The sequence below is a fragment of the Pleurodeles waltl genome, chromosome 10, assembly GCF_031143425.1.
Source record: "Pleurodeles waltl isolate 20211129_DDA chromosome 10, aPleWal1.hap1.20221129, whole genome shotgun sequence".
Lineage (NCBI taxonomy): Eukaryota > Metazoa > Chordata > Amphibia > Caudata > Salamandridae > Pleurodeles > Pleurodeles waltl.
The window spans coordinates 850,982,863-851,006,531 of NC_090449.1; the positions used below are offsets into that span (position 1 = coordinate 850,982,863).

The window sequence follows — 23,669 nt, forward strand, 5'->3', positions numbered from 1 at the left end:
GTGTGATCAAAAAGCACCATGTCATCCGCATAAAATTGTATAGACCATGTTTGGACTTGATTTATGAGGCAAATAGTATGCCTCTGAAAGTGCCTGGTCTAGTGTGAAACATGCATATCTCTCTAACTTAGTCAGCTAGGAATCTTAAAATTCCATTTCTTAAAGCACAACATTCCTTATTATTATACATCCAAAGGAGGTGGAGTGCATTAATGCTACAAGTGCCAGGAGTGTATTAATGCTTCAAGTGCCACTAATTAAGACACGATTTAAAAGCCCAGGGAGCAACTACCAGGTATCATTTATTATCATGGTAATGAGTATAAATATGAGCAATTTCTCCATTCATTGCTAAGGAAAATGCCAGTAGCTTAACTGGTACGTATGCAATACTCTAAGAGGGAGGCATGTGCTCAGAGATAAGGTAATGAAGCTCTACATATTCCTTCTTTGACATTGTTAATACTGATATGTTCTTTTCAGGAGCTTGTGGTGGCATTCTCATGACAGGACAAACAGCCTCTTTTCTCTTCTCTCCTGGTTGGCCTTCTAAGTATCGCAACAACATTGACTGCACGTGGATTATAAGAGCTCCTGAGTCAACTGTGGAGTTTAACATATTGTCAATGGACATTGAATCTCATAGTTCATGCAACTATGACAAACTCGTAATACGAGATGGTAAGAAATGTGTTTTGAGAATTACAATATTTTTTGTCTTGTGATATGTTTTCATGATTTGCAGTCATAATGCTTTAGAACTTTCCAGGATGCCATCCAGACTGAATTTGCAGTGGTTACTAAACACTTTTCAGACTTATTTTCACGATCAATAAAAATGTATTGAATAGAACTATCTTGATCACTTTCCTCCAAGTGAGGTGGTTCTTCCCTTAATTGATTGCCAAGAAAGATCCAGATCTTTTTGCCATATTGTTCACTGCCTTTTCCTCAAAAACAAAACCACCAGCAGAAACAACAGATTCATATCATTAAAATCTTGTTTGGAATATACCTTACATACTTAGAGACAAAGAACGTGTTTGTTCTTGTTGCATTGATTCATGCCATGATGACTGACTGATGATTCATTTCAATTGCTTAGGGATTACTGCAACAATAATTGGATGAAGTGCAGCATTTCTAAATGGTTGACAAATCAAATAAAGTGATTTTGGTATTTAGGGTCTGATTTAGATATGGCAGATGAGTTACTCCGTCACAGAGGTGACGGTTGTCCGTCCACCGAAGTCTAAATCCCATAAAATAGAATGGGATTTAGATTTCGGCGAACAGGATATTCTTCACTGTTGTATTCAAAGTAACTTGTCTACCAATATCTAAATCAGGCCCTTAATCTCAAATATCTACAGAGGCTTCAAAATGGCTAGGAAAGGGCTGGTCCTCTCCAAGATGGTCAGTGGATGTGTCCCACGATGGGGAACATTCACACACTAACAGAACACAAGCCCACCATTGTTCCACAAAACTTGGCAAAGCAGACCTAGATGAGTCCACACCAGCTTAAGGGCTTCAGATGTGCCAGCATGATCCAGTGACACAGCACAAATCTTAACAGCAATGGGAGAGTTTCAAGCTGCTCTGGAGTCAAAAGTGGATACATTGACTATCAATATCAATATATTGAAGAATGACCACAAAAAATGAAGTGACAGACTATGTCAAGCAGAAACAATATTGACAGAACTCAAACCCCAGTCGCAGGCCACCTCTAAGGAACTACCTGCTTTAATGGACTGTGTGTGGATCCTATAGAACTGGGCTGAAGACGCCAAGGGAATGGTGAGGCATTATAATCTCAGCGAAGTAGGCCAACCTGAAAAAGAACTGAGGGCCCCAGTGCCAACCTCTTCGTTGAACAATGTCTCCAAGAACAAGTGTGCCCCCACAGCCTCTCCCTCATATTCACAGTGGAGAGGGCTCATTGAGCGCCAGCCCAGCCCCCCTGCCTGGGACACCCCTGCAGCTGATTGTAGCAAAAATCCTGATCTTCAAGGACCAAGCCCTCATCCACAGCGCCACCCGACAGAAGGGCCTCACCTGGCGTATTATTACACAGTAACAATATTCCCAGACTTCACGCTGTTGGTTCATCATCAAAGGGCTTCTTTCCTGGTTGCCAAAAAAACACTTAAGTGAACTAGATCTAACATATGCTTTACTCTCTCTGGTGAGACTAAAGGGACCAGAAAACTTTGAGCACACTCAGCCAGGGAGCCAAAAGAACACACAGGTTAATCCACGACACAAGCGATAACTGTTGTGGTCCAGACACGACAGAAGAAGGAGAGACAGCACTCATACAGAGACCCCATCCCTGCAACAGATCCATAATGATCAAAACTCAGCGGAGGCCGCAGCAATCCATACCAGGATATCAACACCAGAATCCCTCGGATTCAGTGGAGACCTGTCAAGCACTGTTCTGAGTGACACTCCCAATATCCTAGCCAGCTGAGGAACTTGTGCGAGATCTCGACACAGTCTCTAAAAAGTGGCGGTTAAACCTCTGACTTCACTGGGCCAACTATCCACCTAACAGAGATTCCTTCTTTGGCCCCACTCAAACAGTGTTACACACTATATGCATGTTACAAACCACAAAGCTGCTCTTTGCAGTTTGGACAGTTCCACAGTTATCATTTTGGTCCCGCACTGTTTTACTGCCAGGCTGGGCATTGTTGTTAAAGAGAGGTTTTTTTCCTATCTGAATGGTGTGCTCTCTTGGGTCCCCTAAACTGCATGCCCAAGAAACCAAAGCCACAGAAGGGCCATATACCCATCCCAGGGCCGAGACACCCCCTTCATGTTTTCCCTGGTCATGATGGTGTGCTTGGGTAAATACACAGCTCTTATGTGGAATTTGCAAGGGTGTGACACCCTGCGCAAGCGCTATGGAGTGCAGACACAGCTGAGAAGACAGGGTGCCCAAATTGTGTTCTTGCAGGAGACCCACCTGATGAATGAGAAGGGTAGTAGACTAAGGGGGTCATTCCGACCCTGGCGGTCCATGACCGCCAGGGCCGGGGACCACGGAAGCACCGCCAACAGGCTGGTGGGTCTTCCTGGGCCATTCTGACTGCAGCAGTAAAGCCGCGGTCAGAAAAGGGGGACCAGCGGTTTCCCGCCGGTTTACCCCTGGCCCAGGGAATCCTCCATGGCGGCGCTGCTTGCAGCGCCGCCATGGGGATTCCGACCCCCTTCCCGCCAGCCTGTTCCTGGCGGTTTTTACCGCCAGGAAAAGGGTTGGCAGGAACGGGTGTCGTGGGGCCCCCTAACAGGGCCCCATAAAGACTTTCAGTGTCTGCTTTGCAGACACTGAAAATCGCGACGGGTGCCACTGCACCCGTCGCACCCCTGCAACTCCGCCGGCTCCATTCGGAGCCGGCTTCTTCGTTGCAGGGTCTTTTCCGCTGGGCCGGCGGGCGACCTTTTGGCGGTCGCACGCCGGCCCAGCAGGAAAGCCAGAAAGGCTGCTGCGGTCTTTTGACCGCGGTGCGGTCATTAGGCGGTGACCGCATGGCGGGCGGCGACCGACGCCTGCCGCGGTCAGAATGACCGCCTAAGACTCAAATGGTATGGCCAATTATACTGCAACACATATTCTGCCTATGCAAGGGGAGCAGCGATATGAACAAAGCCAATTGTACTGTTTCATACAGAAGACATACGAATCAACCACCAGGATCGGTATGTGCCATGGAGGGTTTGGCTGGATGGTTGTTACTTGGTCCTGGGCAGCAAATATGCCCCCAACGTTGATCAGCTGGCCTTTCTGACTTCACTCTTGCAGAGACTGGCAGACTGGGAAAGCTTGGCATGGCTACTAGGTGGGGGGTTGAACTCTATTTTGGACAGCACTGGACCATTCACATTCACCACCGCCAGGCACCCCTGCCTCCCGCAGTGCCAAAGCTCTCCAGAATTGGGTGCAGGCTTGGTCTCTGGTGGACCTCTGAAGGTCTCAGATCCTGGGATTGAAGGAATACTCATTCTTCTCATCCCCACATGAGTTACGCACCCATTTAGACTATATATTTGACCTGTTGGCTGACTGGGAGGGGTTTCAATGCCACCTTCAAGACATTCTCCAACAACAACCCCCTCGAGATAAAATTTAGCTGAGAACGGGTACCGACTCCCATCTCCACCTAGAAACTTCTACCTCTGAGGCTGCAAGACCTGCTTACAAGAGGCACGTTGCATAATGCAGCTGTAGACTGTTTCCAAACCAATGAGTGTAAAGCCCCATACCCTAGTGGAGTAGGAGGCATGCAAGGTATTGATTTGAGGGGTCTGTCTCCGCACCACGAAGGGCGCTTGTGTCATTCTCCAATTAGAGCTAAAAAACCCACAGGCATCCCTCCTGTTCTCTGAACAGGTGGCCGAAGGTTATCCCACAGTAGAGCTGAGACAACAGGAAGCTTTATTAGAGCGGAATTGGTGCTTGGACTACAACTCAAACATTGAACACTCACATACCTAAGGGCCCCCAGAGGACCTACTCACCTATATTGTCCATATGCATGAGGGAGCGCAGAAAGATTAACACACAAGCAGGCATAAATGAAGCATTCCAGCAGTACTATAAAGCATTCTACTGTGATTCTGCCTTGGCAGACAACTAGGCCAAAGAAGCTTGCCTTCTAGAACAGCAGCTCCCAACCCTCCCTAGTAAATTACGGGAGCATCTGCAGGCCCCAGTCACTGAACAATAAATCAGGGAAGCCATCCAGCATACAAGACGCCGGGATCCAAACGATTGCTAGCGGAATGCTACATGCCCTAGCAGTGGTTCTAGTGCCAAAGCTAAAGAGCATATATGAAGTGGCGTGAGCAACGGGCAACCTAGAAATGGCCTAGAGCAGCATGTTTATCTCTAGACCTAGGTGCTCAAGATGCTCTGATGGCTGTAAATCTTTAAAACCCTAGGCCGATTTGGACTGCCCCATTAACTGCTCAGATGGATTAGGCTCCTCTATAGTGAGTCCATGACAAGGGCAAATACGGGCCAACAGATATCAGCAGCGCACACCGTAGCGATGGGTACACATCAGGACTTCACTCTATCACCCTTACTCTGTGTAGGCCATAGAGCCCTTGGTCATGCACCTACTGCAGAACAGTATGGAGATGATATGCGTGTGTATATCCGTGATGTGGAGGTCGAGTTCACCCCAGCATGACAAGATCTCGTGACCTTCCACCAGGTCACTGCACTAAGAGTTAACCATTTGAAATCATGTCTTCACTTTCTCCCAACATGCAGCAAAGGGACAATTTTACTTGGAGACCACAGTCTGCACTGGGCTGCTATAAAGTTCTATTATCTAGGTATTAATATATGTAGAGCCCAAACTGACTTATTATATGGAACCAAGGTAGAGCCACAAGAGCCTTGAGGGCCCAGGTACCCTTCTGGACGTCTTTGCCGCTCTCTGTTCTGGGCTGCATAGCAATCGCCAAGATAGTAATGGTCCCAAAGTTACTCTATTGTTTTGCAAATCTTCCTCTTGTGCTACAGAAGATGTTCTTCAGACATTTAGGCCATCATTACGGGTCGCAGTGGCGGTCAGATAGCCACCAATGTGGCAGTCCGGCAGCTACATTATGACCACAGAGGTCGCACCACGGTCGGACCGCCAGATCAAGACTTTTCGTTGGTCTGGTGGTGCTGGCGGCCCTAATCCACCAGCCTAATCTGCTGCCCTGGGGATTACGAGTCCCTTCTCCGCCAGCGATTACATGGTGGTAGCCCGCCTTGTAATGGCTGGCAGAGACGGGGTGCAGAGTGCCCCAGGGGGGCGCCTGCACTGCTCATGCACTTGGTATGGGAAGTGCAGCCCCCCCCCCTAGCCAGACCAGTCGTGATATTCACCCTCTGCTTTGCAGACAATGAAAATCGCGTCAGGTGCTGGTGCACCCTACGCACTACAGCATTGCTGCCGGCTCTATAATGAGCCAGCATCAGTGCTGTAGGCTATTTCCCACTGGCCCAGCGGGCGGAAACTCTGTTTCTGCCCGCTGATCCAGTGGGAAACTCTTAATGGGATCCGCAGGAAGGGGACTGCACTAGACGTAACCTGACTGCGGGAGTTAGGCGGACAGCCTTATCTGTCTGCCAAATTCGGGAAATCGTTAATCGAGCCCAGAAAAGAGCAAGGAATAATAATCGTGAGGCTTTACTCGAACCTAATACTAGGGATATCAACAAATCAATGACATGTGTGACCACTTTCACCCCTTTGTCCAATAGAATCAAGAGATCTATTTTGAAAAGATGGTCAATACTCGGCAGTGGTGGCTGCAATATTCCTAGACCACTTTTTGCTTTTAAACGATCACAGAATATCAAGGACTTGATAATTCACACTCGCCCTAGGAATGTCACCCAGACCCAGACAACACTCTGGAATCTTCCTCCAGTATTAGGACATTATCCATGTGGACAATGTAACGTCTGTTTTTTGACTTACCACACTAAGACACTGGATCTGATACCCATCGGCCGATGAAACATGAGAAAACATACCAATTGCAATACAAAGAATTGTGTGTACATGATTACATGTCCATGCGGCCTACGATATATAGGAATGACCACCAGACCTGTCAAGATAAGGATTAATGAACATAGAAGTAACATCAGATGTGGCCGAATAACTACTAAATTATGTGCCCACTTTCTTGAGAAACCCACCATCCAGACGATCTGCGCTGGGTAGTGTTGGAATCCCCCAAGTTTATCAATGACTCCTCCCAATCACTGTTTAGACTTGAACAACGCTGGGTGTTTAAATTACATACTAACATCATTGGGTTGAATGATGACATCCCCTGGGTATCTTTGTCTCGTTAAGAGCATGGACCACTGACGTTTCTGCATTTATCACCATTTTTTATGACCCTCAACTATGGGTATATCTATGAATCTTCCCGTAATAGCAATGAATCTCCTTCTTTTATATTACTTGTCTGATTCACCACTTATTATCTGGTGCCATTATCGCATATGCTGGCAATATATCATTAATAAAGTCATTTTGACGATTGACGAATGAATATATATTTTTTCCAAGCGTCCTCCGTGTGTACTCTCTGATTTTTAACCAGAGATCATCCGTCCCAACCCCTTTCTAAGATGGCCGACACCATTCGACGTTTGCAAATATACTCGGACTTCGTTCAGTCCGTTTTTCATTTTTATGATGCCACGCCGTCGCAACGCGGAAGTAGCTTCCATACCGCGTTTAAAATGTGCCGATCGAGCATTGGCTCGCTGTCTCCAGGGCAAGCACGACCGTGGGTAGGTGTCTCGAATTGAGGACGCCTATAGAAAAGTAAGTGTGGGGAACTGTATCTTAAGGACAGCGCTTGACAGAGACTAGCTCTGAAATTTTTCACTATATTGAGTAGACCTCCACTGAGTGGGACCGCTTCATCTTTAATGATGGTTGGATGAAAGTATGCTTCGATTCAAGATTTATCATTATTACTAACTTGGTGATAAGGGTACTCTAACAGACACTTGCTATAGATAAGGAGGCTTTTACACATACGGCTATTTCTACAGATACCAGATTGACAAAGATTCAAGATCTATCATTATTATAAACTTGGTGATAAAGTTACTCCAACAGACATTCTCTATAGATAAGGAGGCTTTTACACATACAGCTTTTTCTACAGATACCAGATTGATAAAGATGATGATGTCAGGACAATGTTTTTTTCTAACGCTGCATAACATGTTGACTGATTCCGGCATCATTACCTTTTGTTTTTTAGGGGCTACTCTATTGCATATTCTGTCCCCTATTCAAGTTTTTAATAATTCTCAATGTGCTAACAATATTTTACCCCTGCCAGAAGCTATAGGCTTGATCGTGCTACTCCCTAAGGGGCCCCCCGAATGCAGTGGGCGGGTAAGCAAATGTTCTCTCTTTTTTTGTGTTAGACACCACTTGATGCACAGATTCACATTGGGGGTGAAGGTCATATAACCGTGCTCTCAAAATTGTTTGTATTATATTTTTTGCTTTCTAGGGTGACCTTTTTTGTTTCAGACTATTGACGAGACAGTTTACATAAAGGCTGTAAGTGACTGTTACTTACCTCTCATACATTTAATTAGATAGTGTTTTCTTGTGTATATAGCCAGGAGAAGTCTAGTTTGTTATAGGTCCTGATGAAGCGTTAGAGGATCTTTCACGACCAATATTATGCGAAACATGTTGACCAGACCCTAGGGGGCAGGTGACAATTTCCCAGTACTCCAGGCTTTCTAAAGTGGTTGAGCATCATCCTCATTTTCCACTTAATTATGTTTTTAATCTTGATCGTAACCCCTCTGGATAGATATTAAACAGAACAAGTTCAGGGGTTTCTAATCAATCTTAATTTTATCACTCTCCTGTCATTCACAGTGTCTGACCTTCATAATACACGGCAGCCACCCCTCATCAAAAAGATCTCCGGCAATGACCCCCTGAAAGGGGAGCCCGTCAGACATTGCACCAGCCGGTCTGACGAGGAGCTTCCCGATGATGAAGCATGACACCCTTTCGGGTGTGTGAGGGTTTTAGCTCCTAAACTTTAATTGTTCACCCTAGAGTTAGGAACAGTGTACTTTCGTTATTGATTACATGTATTGGGAGTATGTACACTGGACCTTGAATCCTCCCGATCCCTCTTTTTGTTGATACTTATGCACAGTTTCCGCTGTGGGATTAGTTAGTAATACTCACCCAGTGTCGTTGACACTATGGATACTTTCCAGGGTTTGAGTTTTGACGATGAAATGGTTGCAGCAATCCTGCAAACGCCGTCAATTCTAAACAATGACGGGTCAGCTCCAACGGGTAGTCTAAAAGAAGACTGGGACAAGTTGTCCACCTTGAAGCGCGATCTTATAAAAACAGTGATGCACAGGACTATAATGACCGAATATTTAAGAGCTAACATCGCTCCCAATGGCCTTTTAGTGTCTAACATACCCAGGATTTTCCTGCAAGATCTTGCATTTAGGAAAGACTGGGCCCAGATAGCGTGGAAATGCACCAGAGACTGGCTAGTACTTATCATTAATACTTCCAGACAGTTGGCAGATTCTATTACCATCCAGATCAACTCTTTAGAAGGTACATTAAGAACCACCGTCACTCTGGCAGCATTTAAGACCCGACTAGCTGAGATTAATACTGAATTAAACTAAACAAAAACTTTCCTAACGAACCAAAAGATTACCAAACTTCAAAAAGATATCTCTAGATTTAGTCGGGAGAAAATCTATCCCTATACCCTTGAGGATTTTGAGACAGATGGCCAGTCACGTTCTTCAGATGATTCCCAATCCTCTTACAAAAAATCACGCAAAGTGAGCAACAGTTCTTCTTCTGATGGATGGAGTACGGATGATAACTCACCCACTCCACCATTTTACAATTATTCTCCCTACCCTGTCAACCAACATATGCCCTGGCAACCACCCTACCCCTTCTATCAACCCCGCCCCTTCATGCCATTTAATCCTTTTTTAGGCAGAGGCCGGGGCAGAGGGAGAGGCAGAAGATGAGGCAGAGGCAGGCGTGTTCAATGGGCTACGGAAGAACCTCAGATGACCACCAGAAGCCAGGCGAAAAATCAACCTGCGAGAGCTTAGTAGTAAATCTTTCTACTAAACAACTCTCTGCGACAGAAACCAGGGTGCTCAATCGAGGTCTTGGCTTTGTCCCCACACCGACTGAAGACCTTTTTAGGTTGAACTGTGAATTATCACAATTCTTCCGGAAAATTAGACTACACTTTTACTTCCCAGATACACCATCTGACAATATTCAGACCGATTCGGGACTTAGGCCCAAATCTACATTCACTCCACCATCTACAACTATTCCTTGTGAGGTGTTAGCCTTTGAGAAAGCGGTCCTATCAGACATAGCTACAATACACCCCAAGTGCCCTTTTATTAACATCACCACAATTGAAAGACAAGCCCTAAAGACATTAAGTGAAGACACAACCATCGTCATCAAACAGGCTGATAAGGGAGGAGCAATAGTAATAATGAACTCTGGAGACTATCGACGTGAGTGCTTACGACTACTAAGTGATGATACTTACTATGCCAAGATCACTAGGGACCCCACCCCCAGATTACAATCACAGATCAAGTCTATGAGTCTTGAAGCAACCAACAATACATGGATTTCCCCTAAAGAAGCAGCTTTTCTAGATACTCATCATCCTAGGGTCCCATACTTTTATTGCCTTCCTAAGATTCACAAAGGCACTTCACCACCACCGGGACGACCAATTGTGTCAGGCATTGGGTCTCTATTAGTACCACTGTCTATATTTTGTGATCACTTCCTACAACCATTGGTTAAAAAATCGTCAACTTATATACAGGATACCAAAGATGTATTAAATTTGATTAACTTGATTAATGACACGGTCTATGTCCACGGTTTGATTACATTGGATGTTGAAGCACTGTATACAAACATCCCACAGGATGCGACCTTACAGGTAGTCGAAACTACACTTCTAGCAAATAGTGAAAATCTCACGTCACCGGTCTCTTTTATCATGCAATGTGCTAATCTAGCAATGACTGAGAATTTTTTCCAGTTTGAAGACGATTTCTACCATCAGATAAGGGGCACATGCATGAGTAGCACCTTTGCTCCCAGCTTGGCATGCTTATACATGTACAATTTTGAGAAACAATTTATTTTGCCATCTACAAATCCGTTTTTTGCCAACATCAAACTATGGCGACGCTACATCGACGACATTTTGATTGTATGGCATGGTCCCCTAGAGACTGCATCAGCCTTTACAGAATGGGTCAATACACTCAACCCCTTTTTGAGATTTACATCGACAATGTCGACCACTGAGATTAGTTTTTTAGATCTACTAATCACTATCCAGAATGGCAAACTAATTACTAGTACATACCAAAAACCAACAGACCGGAACAGCCTCTTGACGTATGATAGCCATCATCCAAAATCATTACGTGACAACTTACCATTTGGCCAATTTTTGAGACTAAGACGTAATTGTAGCTCAACACACACCTACAATACACAGGCTAACGACCTTCAAACCAAATTATTGGCACGTAACTACCCCCGGGAAATCGTTAATCGAGCCCAGAAAAGAGCAAGGAATAATAATCGTGAGGCTTTACTCGAACCTAATACTAGGGATATCAACAAATCAATGACATGTGTGACCACTTTCACCCCTTTGTCCAATAGAATCAAGAGATCTATTTTGAAAAGATGGTCAATACTCGGCAGTGGTGGCTGCAATATTCCTAGACCACTTTTTGCTTTTAAACGATCACAGAATATCAAGGACTTGATAATTCACACTCGCCCTAGGAATGTCACCCAGACCCAGACAACACTCTGGAATCTTCCTCCAGTATTAGGACATTATCCATGTGGACAATGTAACGTCTGTTTTTTGACATACCACACTAAGACACTGGATCTGGTACCCATCGGCCGATGGAACCTGAGAAAACATACCAATTGCAATACAAAGAATTGTGTGTGCATGATTACATGTCCATGCGGCCTACGATATATAGGAATGACCACCAGACCTGTCAAGATAAGGATTAATGAACATAGAAGTAACATCAGATGTGGCCGAATAACTACTAAATTATGTGCCCACTTTCTTGAGAAACCCCACCATCCAGACGATCTGCGCTGGGTAGTGTTGGAATCCCCCAAGTTTATCAATGACTCCTCCCAATCACTGTTTAGACTTGAACAACGCTGGGTGTTTAAATTACATACTAACATCATTGGGTTGAATGATGACATCCCCTGGGTATCTTTGTCTCGTTAAGAGCATGGACCACTGACGTTTCTGCATTTATCACCATTTTTTATGACCCTCAACTATGGGTATATCTATGAATCTTCCCGTAATAGCAATGAATCTCCTTCTTTTATATTACTTGTCTGATTCACCACTTATTATCTGGTGCCATTATCGCATATGCTGGCAATATATCATTAATAAAGTCATTTTGACGGTTGACATAATGAATATATATTTTTTCCAAGCGTCCTCCGTGTGTACTCTCTGATTTTTAACCAGAGATCAGCCGTCCCAACCCCTTTCTATGATGGCCGACGCCATTCGACGTTTGCAAATATACTCGGACTTCGTTCAGTCCGTTTTTCATTTTTATGATGCCACGCCGTCGCAACGCGGAAGTAGCTTCCATACCGCGTTTAAAATGTGCCGATCGAGCACTGGCTCGCTGTCTCCAGGGCAAGCACGACCGTGGGTAGGTGTCTCAAATTGAGGACGCCTATAGAAAAGTAAGTGTGGGGAACTGTATCTTAAGGACATCGCTTGACAGAGACTAGCTCTGAAATTTTTCACTATATTGAGTAGACCTCCACTGAGTGGGACTGCTTCATCTTTAATGATGGTTGGATGAAAGTATGCTTCGATTCAAGATTTATCATTATTACTAACTTGGTGATAAGGGTACTCTAACAGACACTTGCTATAGATAAGGAGGCTTTTACACATACGGCTATTTCTACAGATACCAGATTGATAAAGATGATGATGTCAGGACAATGTTTTTTTCTAACGCTGCATAACATGTTGACTGATTCCGGCATCATTACCTTTTGTTTTTTAGGGGCTACTCTATTGCATATTCTGTCCCCTATTCAAGTTTTTAATAATTCTCAATGTGCTAACAATATTTTACCCCTGCCAGAAGCTATAGGCTTGATCGTGCTACTCCCTAAGGGGCCCCCGAATGCAGTGGGCGGGTAAGCAAATGTTCTCTCTTTTTTTGTGTTTGACACCACTTGATGCACAGATTCACATTGGGGGTGAAGGTCATATAACCGTGCTCTCAAAATTGTTTGTATTATATTTTTTGCTTTCTAGGGCGACCTTTTTTGTTTCAGACTATTGACGAGACAGTTTACATAAATGCTGTAAGTGACTGTTACTTACCTCTCATACATTTAATTAGATAGTGTTTTCTTGTGTATATAGCCAGGAGAAGTCTAGTTTGTTATAGGTCCTGATGAAGCGTTAGAGTATCTTTCACGACCAATATTATGCAAAACATGTTGACCAGACCCTAGGGGGCAGGTGACAATTTCCCAGTACTCCAGGCTTTCTAAAGTGGTTGAGCATCATCCTCATTTTCCACTTAATTATGTTTTTAATCTTGATCGTAACCCCTCTGGATAGATATTAAACAGAACAAGTTCAGGGGTTTCTAATCAATCTTAATTTTATCACTCTCCTGTCATTCAGAGTGTCTGACCTTCATAATACACGGCAGCCACCCCTCATCAAAAAGATCTCCGGCAAAGAGCCCCCGAAAGTGGAGCCCGTCAGACATTGCACCAGCCGGTCTGACGAGGAACTTCCCGATGATGAAGCATGACACCCTTTCGGGTGTGTGAGGGTTTTAGCTCCTAAACTTTAATTGTTCACCCTAGAGTTAGAAACAGTGTACTTTCGTTATTGATGCCAAATTGTAATGACACCCTTAGACTCCCTATTGACAATCCTTATATGGTGGATGGGGAGGCTGAGTATGTAACTGGCGAAGCTGGAGGAGAATGGGGAGCTCCCGACTTTTATGGACACAACCCAGCTCCAATGGCAAGTCAGAAGGTTGGTGGGAACCCATACACAAGACACTGGATGCTTGACTGCCCAGGCCCAGGCTGGAGCATTGAGTAAGCTGCTTTTCCCCAAAGAGAGAAGAGTGCTGAGGACCCCATTATTGATGGCCAACACTATAACCTTGTGCAATAAGGGCTTTCAAATCACAGTCTCTAAATTACCATTTGCCGTATCACTAAGCCTGGGTGGATCCTCAATGGAGTTGAGCCTCTCTCAGTCTGTGAATTAGAGGTGTGGGAGGAGGCTTGGCTCCACACTCTGGGGAGCAGTAACTGGAGGGTGAGTCAATAGAATGTCAGTCATTGCATGCCCAGGTTAATCTTCTAAAGGCCAGTTTATCCATTATGAGAAGATTAGACTATCTCTTGGAGGCGATTGGCAGAGACCACGATCATACACCTCCACCAATGCCTTACTACAAACACTACATACTGTGAGAATAGGATGTGAATTGATAGCCTGGTTGCACAGATCAATCAGAGATCACACCAATATCTCCCCACAACCCCTTAGGGAGTTGTGGGGGGAACTCTCAGGGAGAACCTTTCATGACAAGAAATTGCAGAGGGCTTTGGAGTAGCCCTGAAAATACGACAGAAGAGTGAGATTTCACTTCATTTTACGGCAACCTGGCAAGCGGATGTCGTGATCTGGGTAAAGGCAGAGGCGAAGGAGCTCGACAAGGAGGAAAATAGAGGCCTACAACAGCATCTCATTGTGGACCAATTGGATGCCTTAGTGCAAGACCACAAACACTATTGGGAAGAAAACGACAACTTTCCCTCCATAACTGGAACAGTGCAGTCTCAAAACACAGCCAGATCTGTGGCAGCGTGCTCTAATTGAAGTCCCTAGCAATATGCTGTGGGGAGCGCCCTCCATTAAAAAAAAAAAAAACTAACTCCAGTAAGACTTCTGAGTAAGGAACCAAGTTACTTGCATCATTTTTTTGCTGCATTAATAATAAAAAGGTTTAATTACCCTGAAATAATAGTATTTACGCTTCATTAATTTTGGTAATAGGAATAATTTGAGTGTAAATATATCACAATATTGGTTGTATAAAATTTCTTGTTCACCCTTAACCACTAACTAACGACACATTGTTAGTCTGTACTTTTCAAGAATAATATTCATATTCTATAAACATATGAAATACATCATAGGTTTAGTAAACAAGGATGGCGCTTCTTACCTAAAAAATACCAGATCCCTTTTACATCTTCATTTGAATAAAGTATGTAGACCAATGACCAATTCAAAATTCAAACATTTCAATTAGTATCCTATAGATTTTAGCAGAAATGTAACTTACATTTCTTCAGGGCCTGACTGACCTCAGTACTTACAAGGACATAAAGAGAACGCAAAATCATTATTGTGGTCACCCTGGTACCAATGTTACCCACCTCAGAGATGACAAATGTAATTTCCTTATAAATGACAGAGACATTAGTCCGGAAATAATGTTCCACATTATCGCACAGGAGCTGGGATTGTATTATTTAAGCTGCAACCCTTCGGGATGCGAAAATAATTGATTTAGCAAAGAGTTCCCAGAAGACATTTTCAGAGGATCCAAATTGAGATGTAATAAAGATGCGCTGTTGCATGAAGAAGGACTTAACAACAACTGAGTTGTGCTCTACACAGCATATGTGTTTCCTTATTGTTTTCGAGGCCAGCAATGTTTTTTGCTTGACTTATTTTTAATCTCTCAACTCGCATTTTGGCTTAAACCACTTGTTGAAATTCTTGACAGCCGATGAGGCAGTAGTCCGGCACACCAAGGAAAGGGGTGTAAGGTCTATTATGAAGTAAGTTAGCTTGCAGAAGGAGCCAATCTCCTCAGATGTATCCTGACATCCATCATTCTTTTAAGTGTCCCTGAAGGCAGATTCAGCATCACAGCAATAGTATATCCTATGCACACCTCTGGCGGGGGGGATAGATTTGTGTTTTACTACACAATGGGATAAAGTGAAAGTAGTCAAGAAAGGATCAGTCACCATGATTGGTTGCATAGGTGAAGTTAGTAAACAAAAGGTCTGATTTCAAGCTAGGTGGCCTGGCACTCCATCACAAACGTGACTGATATTCCGTCCGCCTTTTTAGAAGTGCATGAGGATATATTGGAATTGTAAAAGGTGGATGAGGTATCAGTCACCTTTGTGACTGAGTACCTGTCTATCAAACTCCAAATCAGGTGGAAAGGCTAAATGTGTTGGTTCCTTGAGTCTTTGCCTAAGTCCAAGACCCTACAGGCCCTCAAACAGCACAAACAGTTTATTTGTCAGTTTCAATAAATATTTCTCCCCACTGAGCATCGTCATATTTTCAGTAAGTTAATACCCTTGATTATTTATTTGAAATGTCTTAAATAAAAATAGTTATTAAGTTATTACTCCATATTTGAACCGAAAAATGGTCTCCTGAAATTATGTATCCTGTCATTCTGAAGCATTTTTTTTTAATTCACACATTGTTTTCTTGGTGGTAGGAGATAACAACCTGGAACCAGTGCTTTCCACCAACTGTGGGCGAGTAGTTCCAGGACCAATCAGATCGACGGGCGACAGCATGTTCCTTCGGTTCACGTCAGATTACAGTGTTACGGGATGGGGATTTAACTCTTCTTATCATAAAAGTAAGTGGTAATTTGCCCTTCAAAATAATGTCGATTTAATTGTGGATGTAAAGAGAAAGTACACAAGATAGTGGTAAGACAACCAGTCCAATCTGTGTTAAGCATAACAATAGGCAGAAAATACAACTTTAATATCCGCCTCAATTGAAAACGGTTACTCGCATGCCAGTGTTTTTTGTCACCTCTGACTTTCAAGCCAATAAAAACTTAAACATTATTATCCAAATGTGTTCCTAAATGGAAACATGAGATAGTGCAGTCTGGTGTCCCAAATGCTTAGATAACAATTTATGACATTGAGAATTCTTCTGTATGTTCCTATGTTAAGAATTGTAAAAGGTTGCAATCGTTTGTATTAACAGTGGGGTCCACTTACAAGAACTGATTTTTCCCCTTTCTTTAGCACTGCAGAGGAGGGAAGCACACTTTGCTCAAATTCACAAACCTGATTTGTGCTTATGTAAAATGTGCTTCATGTCAGCAATTTGTATTAGTGCTCACGCTCCTTTACCACCACAAAATTTGCGCTCGTGAGTAGGCCCGAGGTGTGCCTAATTACCATAGAATTCTCTTGTGCCTGGTGCATTCACTCCTCCACTTCTCCTGCAGCCATGCTGGATAGGGTGACCACCCGTCCGTAAATTTCACGGACTGTCCATAATTTCGCCCTGCTGTCTGTTCGTGTTGAAAGCTTTAACGAGGGCAACGGGAGGCAGGGCGAAATTAGGGCAGAGGAGTTTCCCCAGCTGGGCTGAAAGTCTCCTGTGCTCTGAGGGAGGGAGGGGCAGACAGATAAGAAAAGGCCTTCTTGCTAGGAGGTCTCCTTCTCTAAAGACATGCAAATGTGGGCAACTGGTAAATCTGCAAATACAAAGGGGCTTGAAAACCTGCATTGACTTTACTGAAAGGAGTCACTTGAAGTTTTCTGGTGGCAAAGATATTTCTTTCAGAGAGGTATTGTAATGGTGTTCCAAGGTGAGCTGTGGAGTGTGTGGTTTTAATGTAGTGTTATACATTTTTTTAGCACTAGGTATAAACTGTATGTTATTCAAATCTGTATTTGAGAAGCACTTTTTTTTTAATTTAACCGAAATGTATTTGCGCATTTTGTAGCAGCCTTTATTATGATGTAATTGTATTTTTTACAGTTCTTTCAGGTACTTCGGTACCTCATAGTACTAACAAACATTGGCAAAGCAATAGGTCTCATCTACGAAAGAGTTATTGGCTTTGCTAATGTGTTTTAGCCATTAGCCATGTTATACTCCAGAGTAGCTGCTGTACAGCAAGGCTTAAAGCTAGTGGCATAGTGGTGTGGAGTGGAGTAGAGTAGCATAGGAGCAGTGGCGTAGAGCCCAGTGGTGCAAAGTACAGTGCAGTGGGGTACAGTGCAGTTGTTTAAAGTGCGTTAGCGTAGAGTGCAGTGGTTTAGAGTGCAGTGGCATGGAGTGGCATGGGACAGAGTAGAGTGGCATAGAGTGCAGTGGAGTAGAGTGGCATACAATAGAGTGGCAGAGAGAGCAATAGTGTAGAGTGGTGCAGTGGCATAGATTGCAGAGTAGACTCACGTTGCAGGGAGTGCAGTGGTGTAGTGTAGAGTGGTGCAGAGTAGGGCAAAGTGCTGTAGAGTGGAGTGATGCAGAGTAGAGTGGCATAGAGTGCAGTGGCATAGAATGCAGTAGTACATAGTACTTTGGTGTATAGTACGGTGGTGGAGAGTGCAACACTGCAGAGTAGAGTGTCAGTGCAGTGATGTTGTGTGGAGTAGAGTGGCACAGAGCATTGGCGTAGAGTACAGTGGTACAGAGTAGAGGGCAGTGCCGTTCAGTGCAGTTGTTTAAAGTGCATTGGTGCAGAGTGCCGTGGCATAGAGTGGCATGGGGTAGAGTTACATAGAGTGCAGTGGAGTAGAGTGGCATACAATAGAGTAGCAGAGAGTGCAGTAATGCAGAGTGGTGCAGTGTCATAGAGTGCAGAGTAGACTCATGTAGCATTGAGTGTAGTGGTGTAGAGTGGTGCAGAGTGGAGAATTGTAGAGCAAGTTGCATTGCAGATATTGCAGCCCCCTCACTTCAAAGCTGATGAAATGCATGGTCTATGGAGGACACATTTATATTTCCACTTCTGACTCAGGAATGTCCAAAGATCGCGTGTTAGCAGGCCAACACACCATACTCACCAAGCATAACAAAGCAGCAAGCCGAAACTGCAGGCACGGAAGCCGTGGTGGCCGCCACAGCTCATCCCGAGTCAGAAATCAGGACCTTTTAGCCGTTCAAATTGTGCCCTACAAATGTGCTGGACCAGAGTCACGAATCGGGTCCACTGTGTCAGCCTGTTAGCTTTTTCCTGTGATGTATGTACACCACTTCCTCACTTTTTTCTAAAATGATGATAACATCTTAATTTCATCCTAGAAGTAAATGTTGCTTCATATTCTCTTACACTACCACCGCACTTCCTCCTCACATTATAGGAATATCTAGTTGTGGTTAAAATAACATCGATGCATCCTTTTTCTGCTATAGGCATATTTCTGAATTCAAAGTCTGTGTACAAGGTTGAACCATAGATGGGATTTATGTGACAGAGCATCAACACTTCACTAATATTGAACGTCGTTGCCCTCGGGACTGTCTTTATGAATAGCCTGGACAATGGGCCACTATGTCTCCATTAAGGAGTTCCTGATACCAGTGGTACCTGTGGGGTGGGGAAAATCTAGCACATTGTAATTTGGACCCTAAGGGTCTTCTAAGCAATGAAAAATGACAGCTGAATTGGTAATTCTGAGTCCACGTGACCCTGATTATTCCTAATTTCCCCCTGAACTTTCACACAAATAAATATGCCCCTTAGATGTTTGACTAGGTGTTTCAGCAGTGCAATGATTGTTTGTGTAGTGATTTGTTATTTTTGAAATAAGTTCTTCAAAAATGTTTTGTTAATAAATTTGTGATTTGTATTTTTAGCACATTTTAATTTTAAACACATAATTATTTTCTTAAACCATTGTTTTGGATTTTTATCCTCGTCTCGGGTAATGTTTTTGGTACATAATGGTACTAATTCCCAATGTACTACAGTACATATATTGAGCCCAGATATACCTTCTCTGTTATTGGTAAAATTAATCTCAAGCATATTTATTTATAGCCTCGTAGTTTTAACCTTCTATTTTGCTTCACAATTGAATATTTCAGCAGCACTAATAAATGGCTGCAGATGCAGACCATACTCTATTTTTTTAACATGTCTGCTACCTTCAAGTTGTTCATGTCCTTTTACTTTGTCAACTACATTACAGATTTTTAGGTTTGGCTTTTAGGACAGGTTTGATTGTCCTCGGAGACTATGGTTCCTTCCAAAAGAGCATGCATAGTATAGATAAATAAAAAATCATTTGATCAGCTGTCTTCATCCACTGATCTCTTAAATTGCCATTCACATTTTGGTTCTGCCTAACCCACCCTACGGAATGAGACAACTGATCAGCTCACACTACTCCATGGTCACCTTCTGTACCATTGGATACCTTCTGTACCATATGTACCTTCTGTGTAATATGTACCTGACTGTACAAATTGTTCACCTAAAACTATTTCCTTCAAATAGTGCTTTACTTACTGTTTATTATATTAATGTTTATATAAACTTTAAATGCCAGCTATTTATTTTTGCTGCACTCCTTTTTGAAGTTTATATTATAAAGTCTTCAATTGACATTGTCATTTTGTATCTGGCCACAATTTCAGTAAATGGATAGATGGTACTTTATTCTAGTCTCTTTCACAAATAATGATAATAGTGTAATTCATGGCTCAACAGAAAGGCTGGCTGTTTAAAAACATCACTAGGAAATCAGCCACATCAGTAAATAAGTTTTGAGTTTATAAATAAAAAAGATAGTTAACCATTGCTTGCCAAAGCTGGAACTACTAGATTTGTCAATGCTTGTTAGATTTGGCTTCACAGTGCAACTGTTGTTAGACCCTATGTTATCCACAGAAAAAGAACATTCAGAAGCACTATTGAGAGTGAAACTTTGGCTCCACCCTAATGTTGATCCCCTTGAGTACAGATTTTGACAGGGAAGAAGTTGTGTGATTCACTGAAAATGAGTGTTTGTATTGCACCTTTTGCCTTGTAGGAAAGCTTGTGCTTAATGAAACAGGACTATGTTGGTTATGACGTCAAGCCAATGTTCAAGGCAATAGGTCTGATCTGATTGTAATCAAATTTCCAACAAAGGCAGCAGCTGTGACTTATTTACTGTGAAACTTATATGTTAAACTAAATTTTGAGTGTGGATGGTCACAATACGGTATTAAAACTTGATGCAAGCTGATGAGCTGCTGACGAGTGGAGGAGAGACGCGACGCTGCAACGCTGCGACTTGAGAGCCGGCCGTTGGTTCCTCGACTCCTTGACTCTGCAACTCCACGTCTCCCGGCCCCTGCTGACTCCCCCGCTGGGGGCAGGCTCACTGGTGCCTGGCCGTTGGTCCACTGGTCCACCGTTTGCCAGTTTCCTTGCTTTTTGCTGGCCCCGCTGACTGCCACGTCCCGCCCACATACGCAATCAAAGGACTGTGTGTCCACTGGCTCCTTGCCGGCTTCCTTGCTCTCTTGCCGGCCCTCGCTGACCATCGGCTGCTGGCTCTCTACCTGCACACGCCACCGGAGGTCTGTGTGCGGTCCTTTGTCTCTGCAAGGCTGGGGCATGAGCCCCTCCCCCGACCAGGCTGCCAAGCGGTGTATAGAGCTCTCAAGGGCCCAAGTCCCCCCCCTACTTGTGCCTGCTTGCCGCCAAAATTTCTGAGAGGATGCGCCAAACAACTGGTGAGGACGCAAAGATGCTGGTGGAGCCGCAAAGCCATGAAGAAGCTGTGAAGAGCAGAGCGAGCACCGGTGGCGCGCCAGCATTGGACCAGTAGTATGCTGCAAGTCGTGCAGCAAGTTGTGCAGCCGCTTCTTCACCCTCCTCACCCATCATACGGTTCTTGTGTGGGCTGTGGGCTCCCCAGCCGGCCGCAGTAAGTAAACTGCAAAGTCATTGTGCAGGCTATTCAAGCTCTGTAAGCCCATCTAAGTCCTGTGAGGGATCCGTATATTGCCACAGACACGAGCAACGGGAAGCCTGGATACCACAGAGAGAAGCAGCAAGAAGCCCGGATACCACCGTCAGGGAGGAGCAGTGTGAAGCCCTAAGGTGCATGAGGATTCACGAGGAGGCACAGGAACTACGTGGAGACATGTGGTAAGGCCAGAGGAGGTCTCCAGCTATTTGCTGTGAAGGTGCCCACCCGAAGCAAGAGGTGGGCCTTTCCTTGCCCGCATCTGTCTCAGCGTCTGTTTGCTCCAGCTACAAGGTACTGTCGGTTTTTTAACCGCTATTTTAATATTCTCTCATCACCTGGCCATCTCCCATGCCCTAATCCCTTCAGTAGGGTCTCAGGCTAACTGGAATATCTATAATCTCTACACAAAGGAAACCTCCAACATAGCAGTGCGAGTTACAATGACCGTTAAAAAGCTGAGATCGGGCTGATTACTCCAGGGGAGATCTTGTTCTAAAACTAAATCTAATCCTCTTCTCAACAAGGGAGTAGTCACTTCAGGATCAAAAAAGCAGAAATCAAATCTTCTCTCTATGGAACAAAGAGAAGGATCTCCCTAATCCACCTAAGTCTGGATCTCCTGGTTGTAGGGTGATTCTTCCTTCAGGTGAATTTCTCACTCCTATCCCTCATTTTAAGGAGTCAGTACATTCTCACATCTTGGTAGAACCAAACAGGGGTCTCTCCACGCCCCTTACATCTTCCTTCAACCTCGAGTCTCCGGCTTCTCATAAAGCCGTCCTGTCTTCTCTTAGTGCAACTCGCCTTCAAACTATGATTCCATCGGCTCAGCCCTCATAAGGGAGGATTTACGTTTCGGCTCTGTTAATGATGCTCCTCTTCATCATTCTGGCCTGGAAAATCCCTTGGGTCACCCTCCCTGATTTAGACTTGGAACTTCTCAAAAGATACGGCCACTGCCAGGGAGCAAAATCTCCCCTGCCACGTTCCTTGCCTCTATCTATGGGTTTACAGCTCTCCAGTAGTACTCCCTCTAACCACTCTTCATTATGTTCACATCTTTCAGTGATGCCCGACCTAAGCCTAAATGTTAATTCCCTAAGTAATTCCCTGACCAAAATGTTTTGTTCTCTTCTTCGCTTTTAAGCCTGGAGCGCCTTTTATCTTCCATCTTGAATCTTCTAGAAAAATTGGTTGGGGGATCCGACTGTGTCTTTGATTCCGTAACCGCCATACTAAAAGAAATGAATTGTTTAGATCACACCAATATATATATATATATACACTCTATATAACTAATAAATCACAAAAAAAGAAAAACTTACCTTCGAATTCATTGTTCAGGCAATCGTTATTCAGTCAAAATCGTTGTTTAGACAGTAGTTGTTACAGTACTTCGTTGTAGAGACTTTTTAGTTGTTTAGCAGTAGTGGTTTAGGCAAGTAGTTGTTTAGGACCTATTTGTTCCATCACATATTCCTGCAGGCCCACTAGTAGCATTTAATCTACAGGCCCTGGGCACATATAGTGCACTCTACCAGGGACTTTTAAGTAAATTATATAGTCCAATTGGGTATGATCCAATGTTACCATGTTTTAAGGAGAGAGCATATACATGTTAGCACTGATTAGCAGTGGGAAAGTGCACAGAGTCCTAAAGCCAGCAAAAATGAGGTCAGAAAAAGAGAAGGAGGAAGGCAAAAAGTCTGGGGATGACCCTGCAGAAAGGCCATTTCCAACATATTTGTATAGGCACATTCTCGAGCATAAGAACTTCCTCTTCCAAATGCACACAGACAGTGCACAGATCTTCCTTCACCTAGGAAAAGGATTTGCTGGTTGGTCAACTACTAGATGTCTATTTCAGACCGGGGAGCACTACATCTGCTATAACTGCAAAAAAAAAGGCAAAATCAGGATTGCTGCATGACAGGGCACACAGGCCTTTTCCCATACACCTTGCAAGACAATGGTTACACTATCATTAGCCTTCCCAACATTTGAATTTTTCCACCATGTGAGGTCGGAAGTTGAAGGGGCATGTGCTGGAAGAGATAGGCTGGCTTTGCCGCTAGGGTAGGCATCTGGAATAAAAAATCAAAACAGCTATGGCTAACTGAAAATTTCAATGGTCACCAAGTTTGTGGGTGCTGATTAGAACTCCTGGAAATATTTTGATAAAGTGGCAGACCCCTAGAAGAGTGCCAAGCAGGGGCGGCT

General features: G+C 43.9%; 1 protein-coding gene across 1 annotated transcript in view; it reads left to right on the plus strand.

Annotated features, from left to right (window-relative positions):
* Nucleotides 1-23,669, plus strand: part of CUBN (cubilin) — a 1,111,275-nt gene that overhangs the window by 659,077 nt on the left and 428,529 nt on the right. Inside the window, exons 40-41 of the mRNA XM_069211549.1 lie at nucleotides 484-681; nucleotides 16,223-16,369. Of these exons, the coding sequence (XP_069067650.1) occupies nucleotides 484-681; nucleotides 16,223-16,369 (345 nt within the window). The remainder of the gene's footprint in view (nucleotides 1-483; nucleotides 682-16,222; nucleotides 16,370-23,669) is intronic.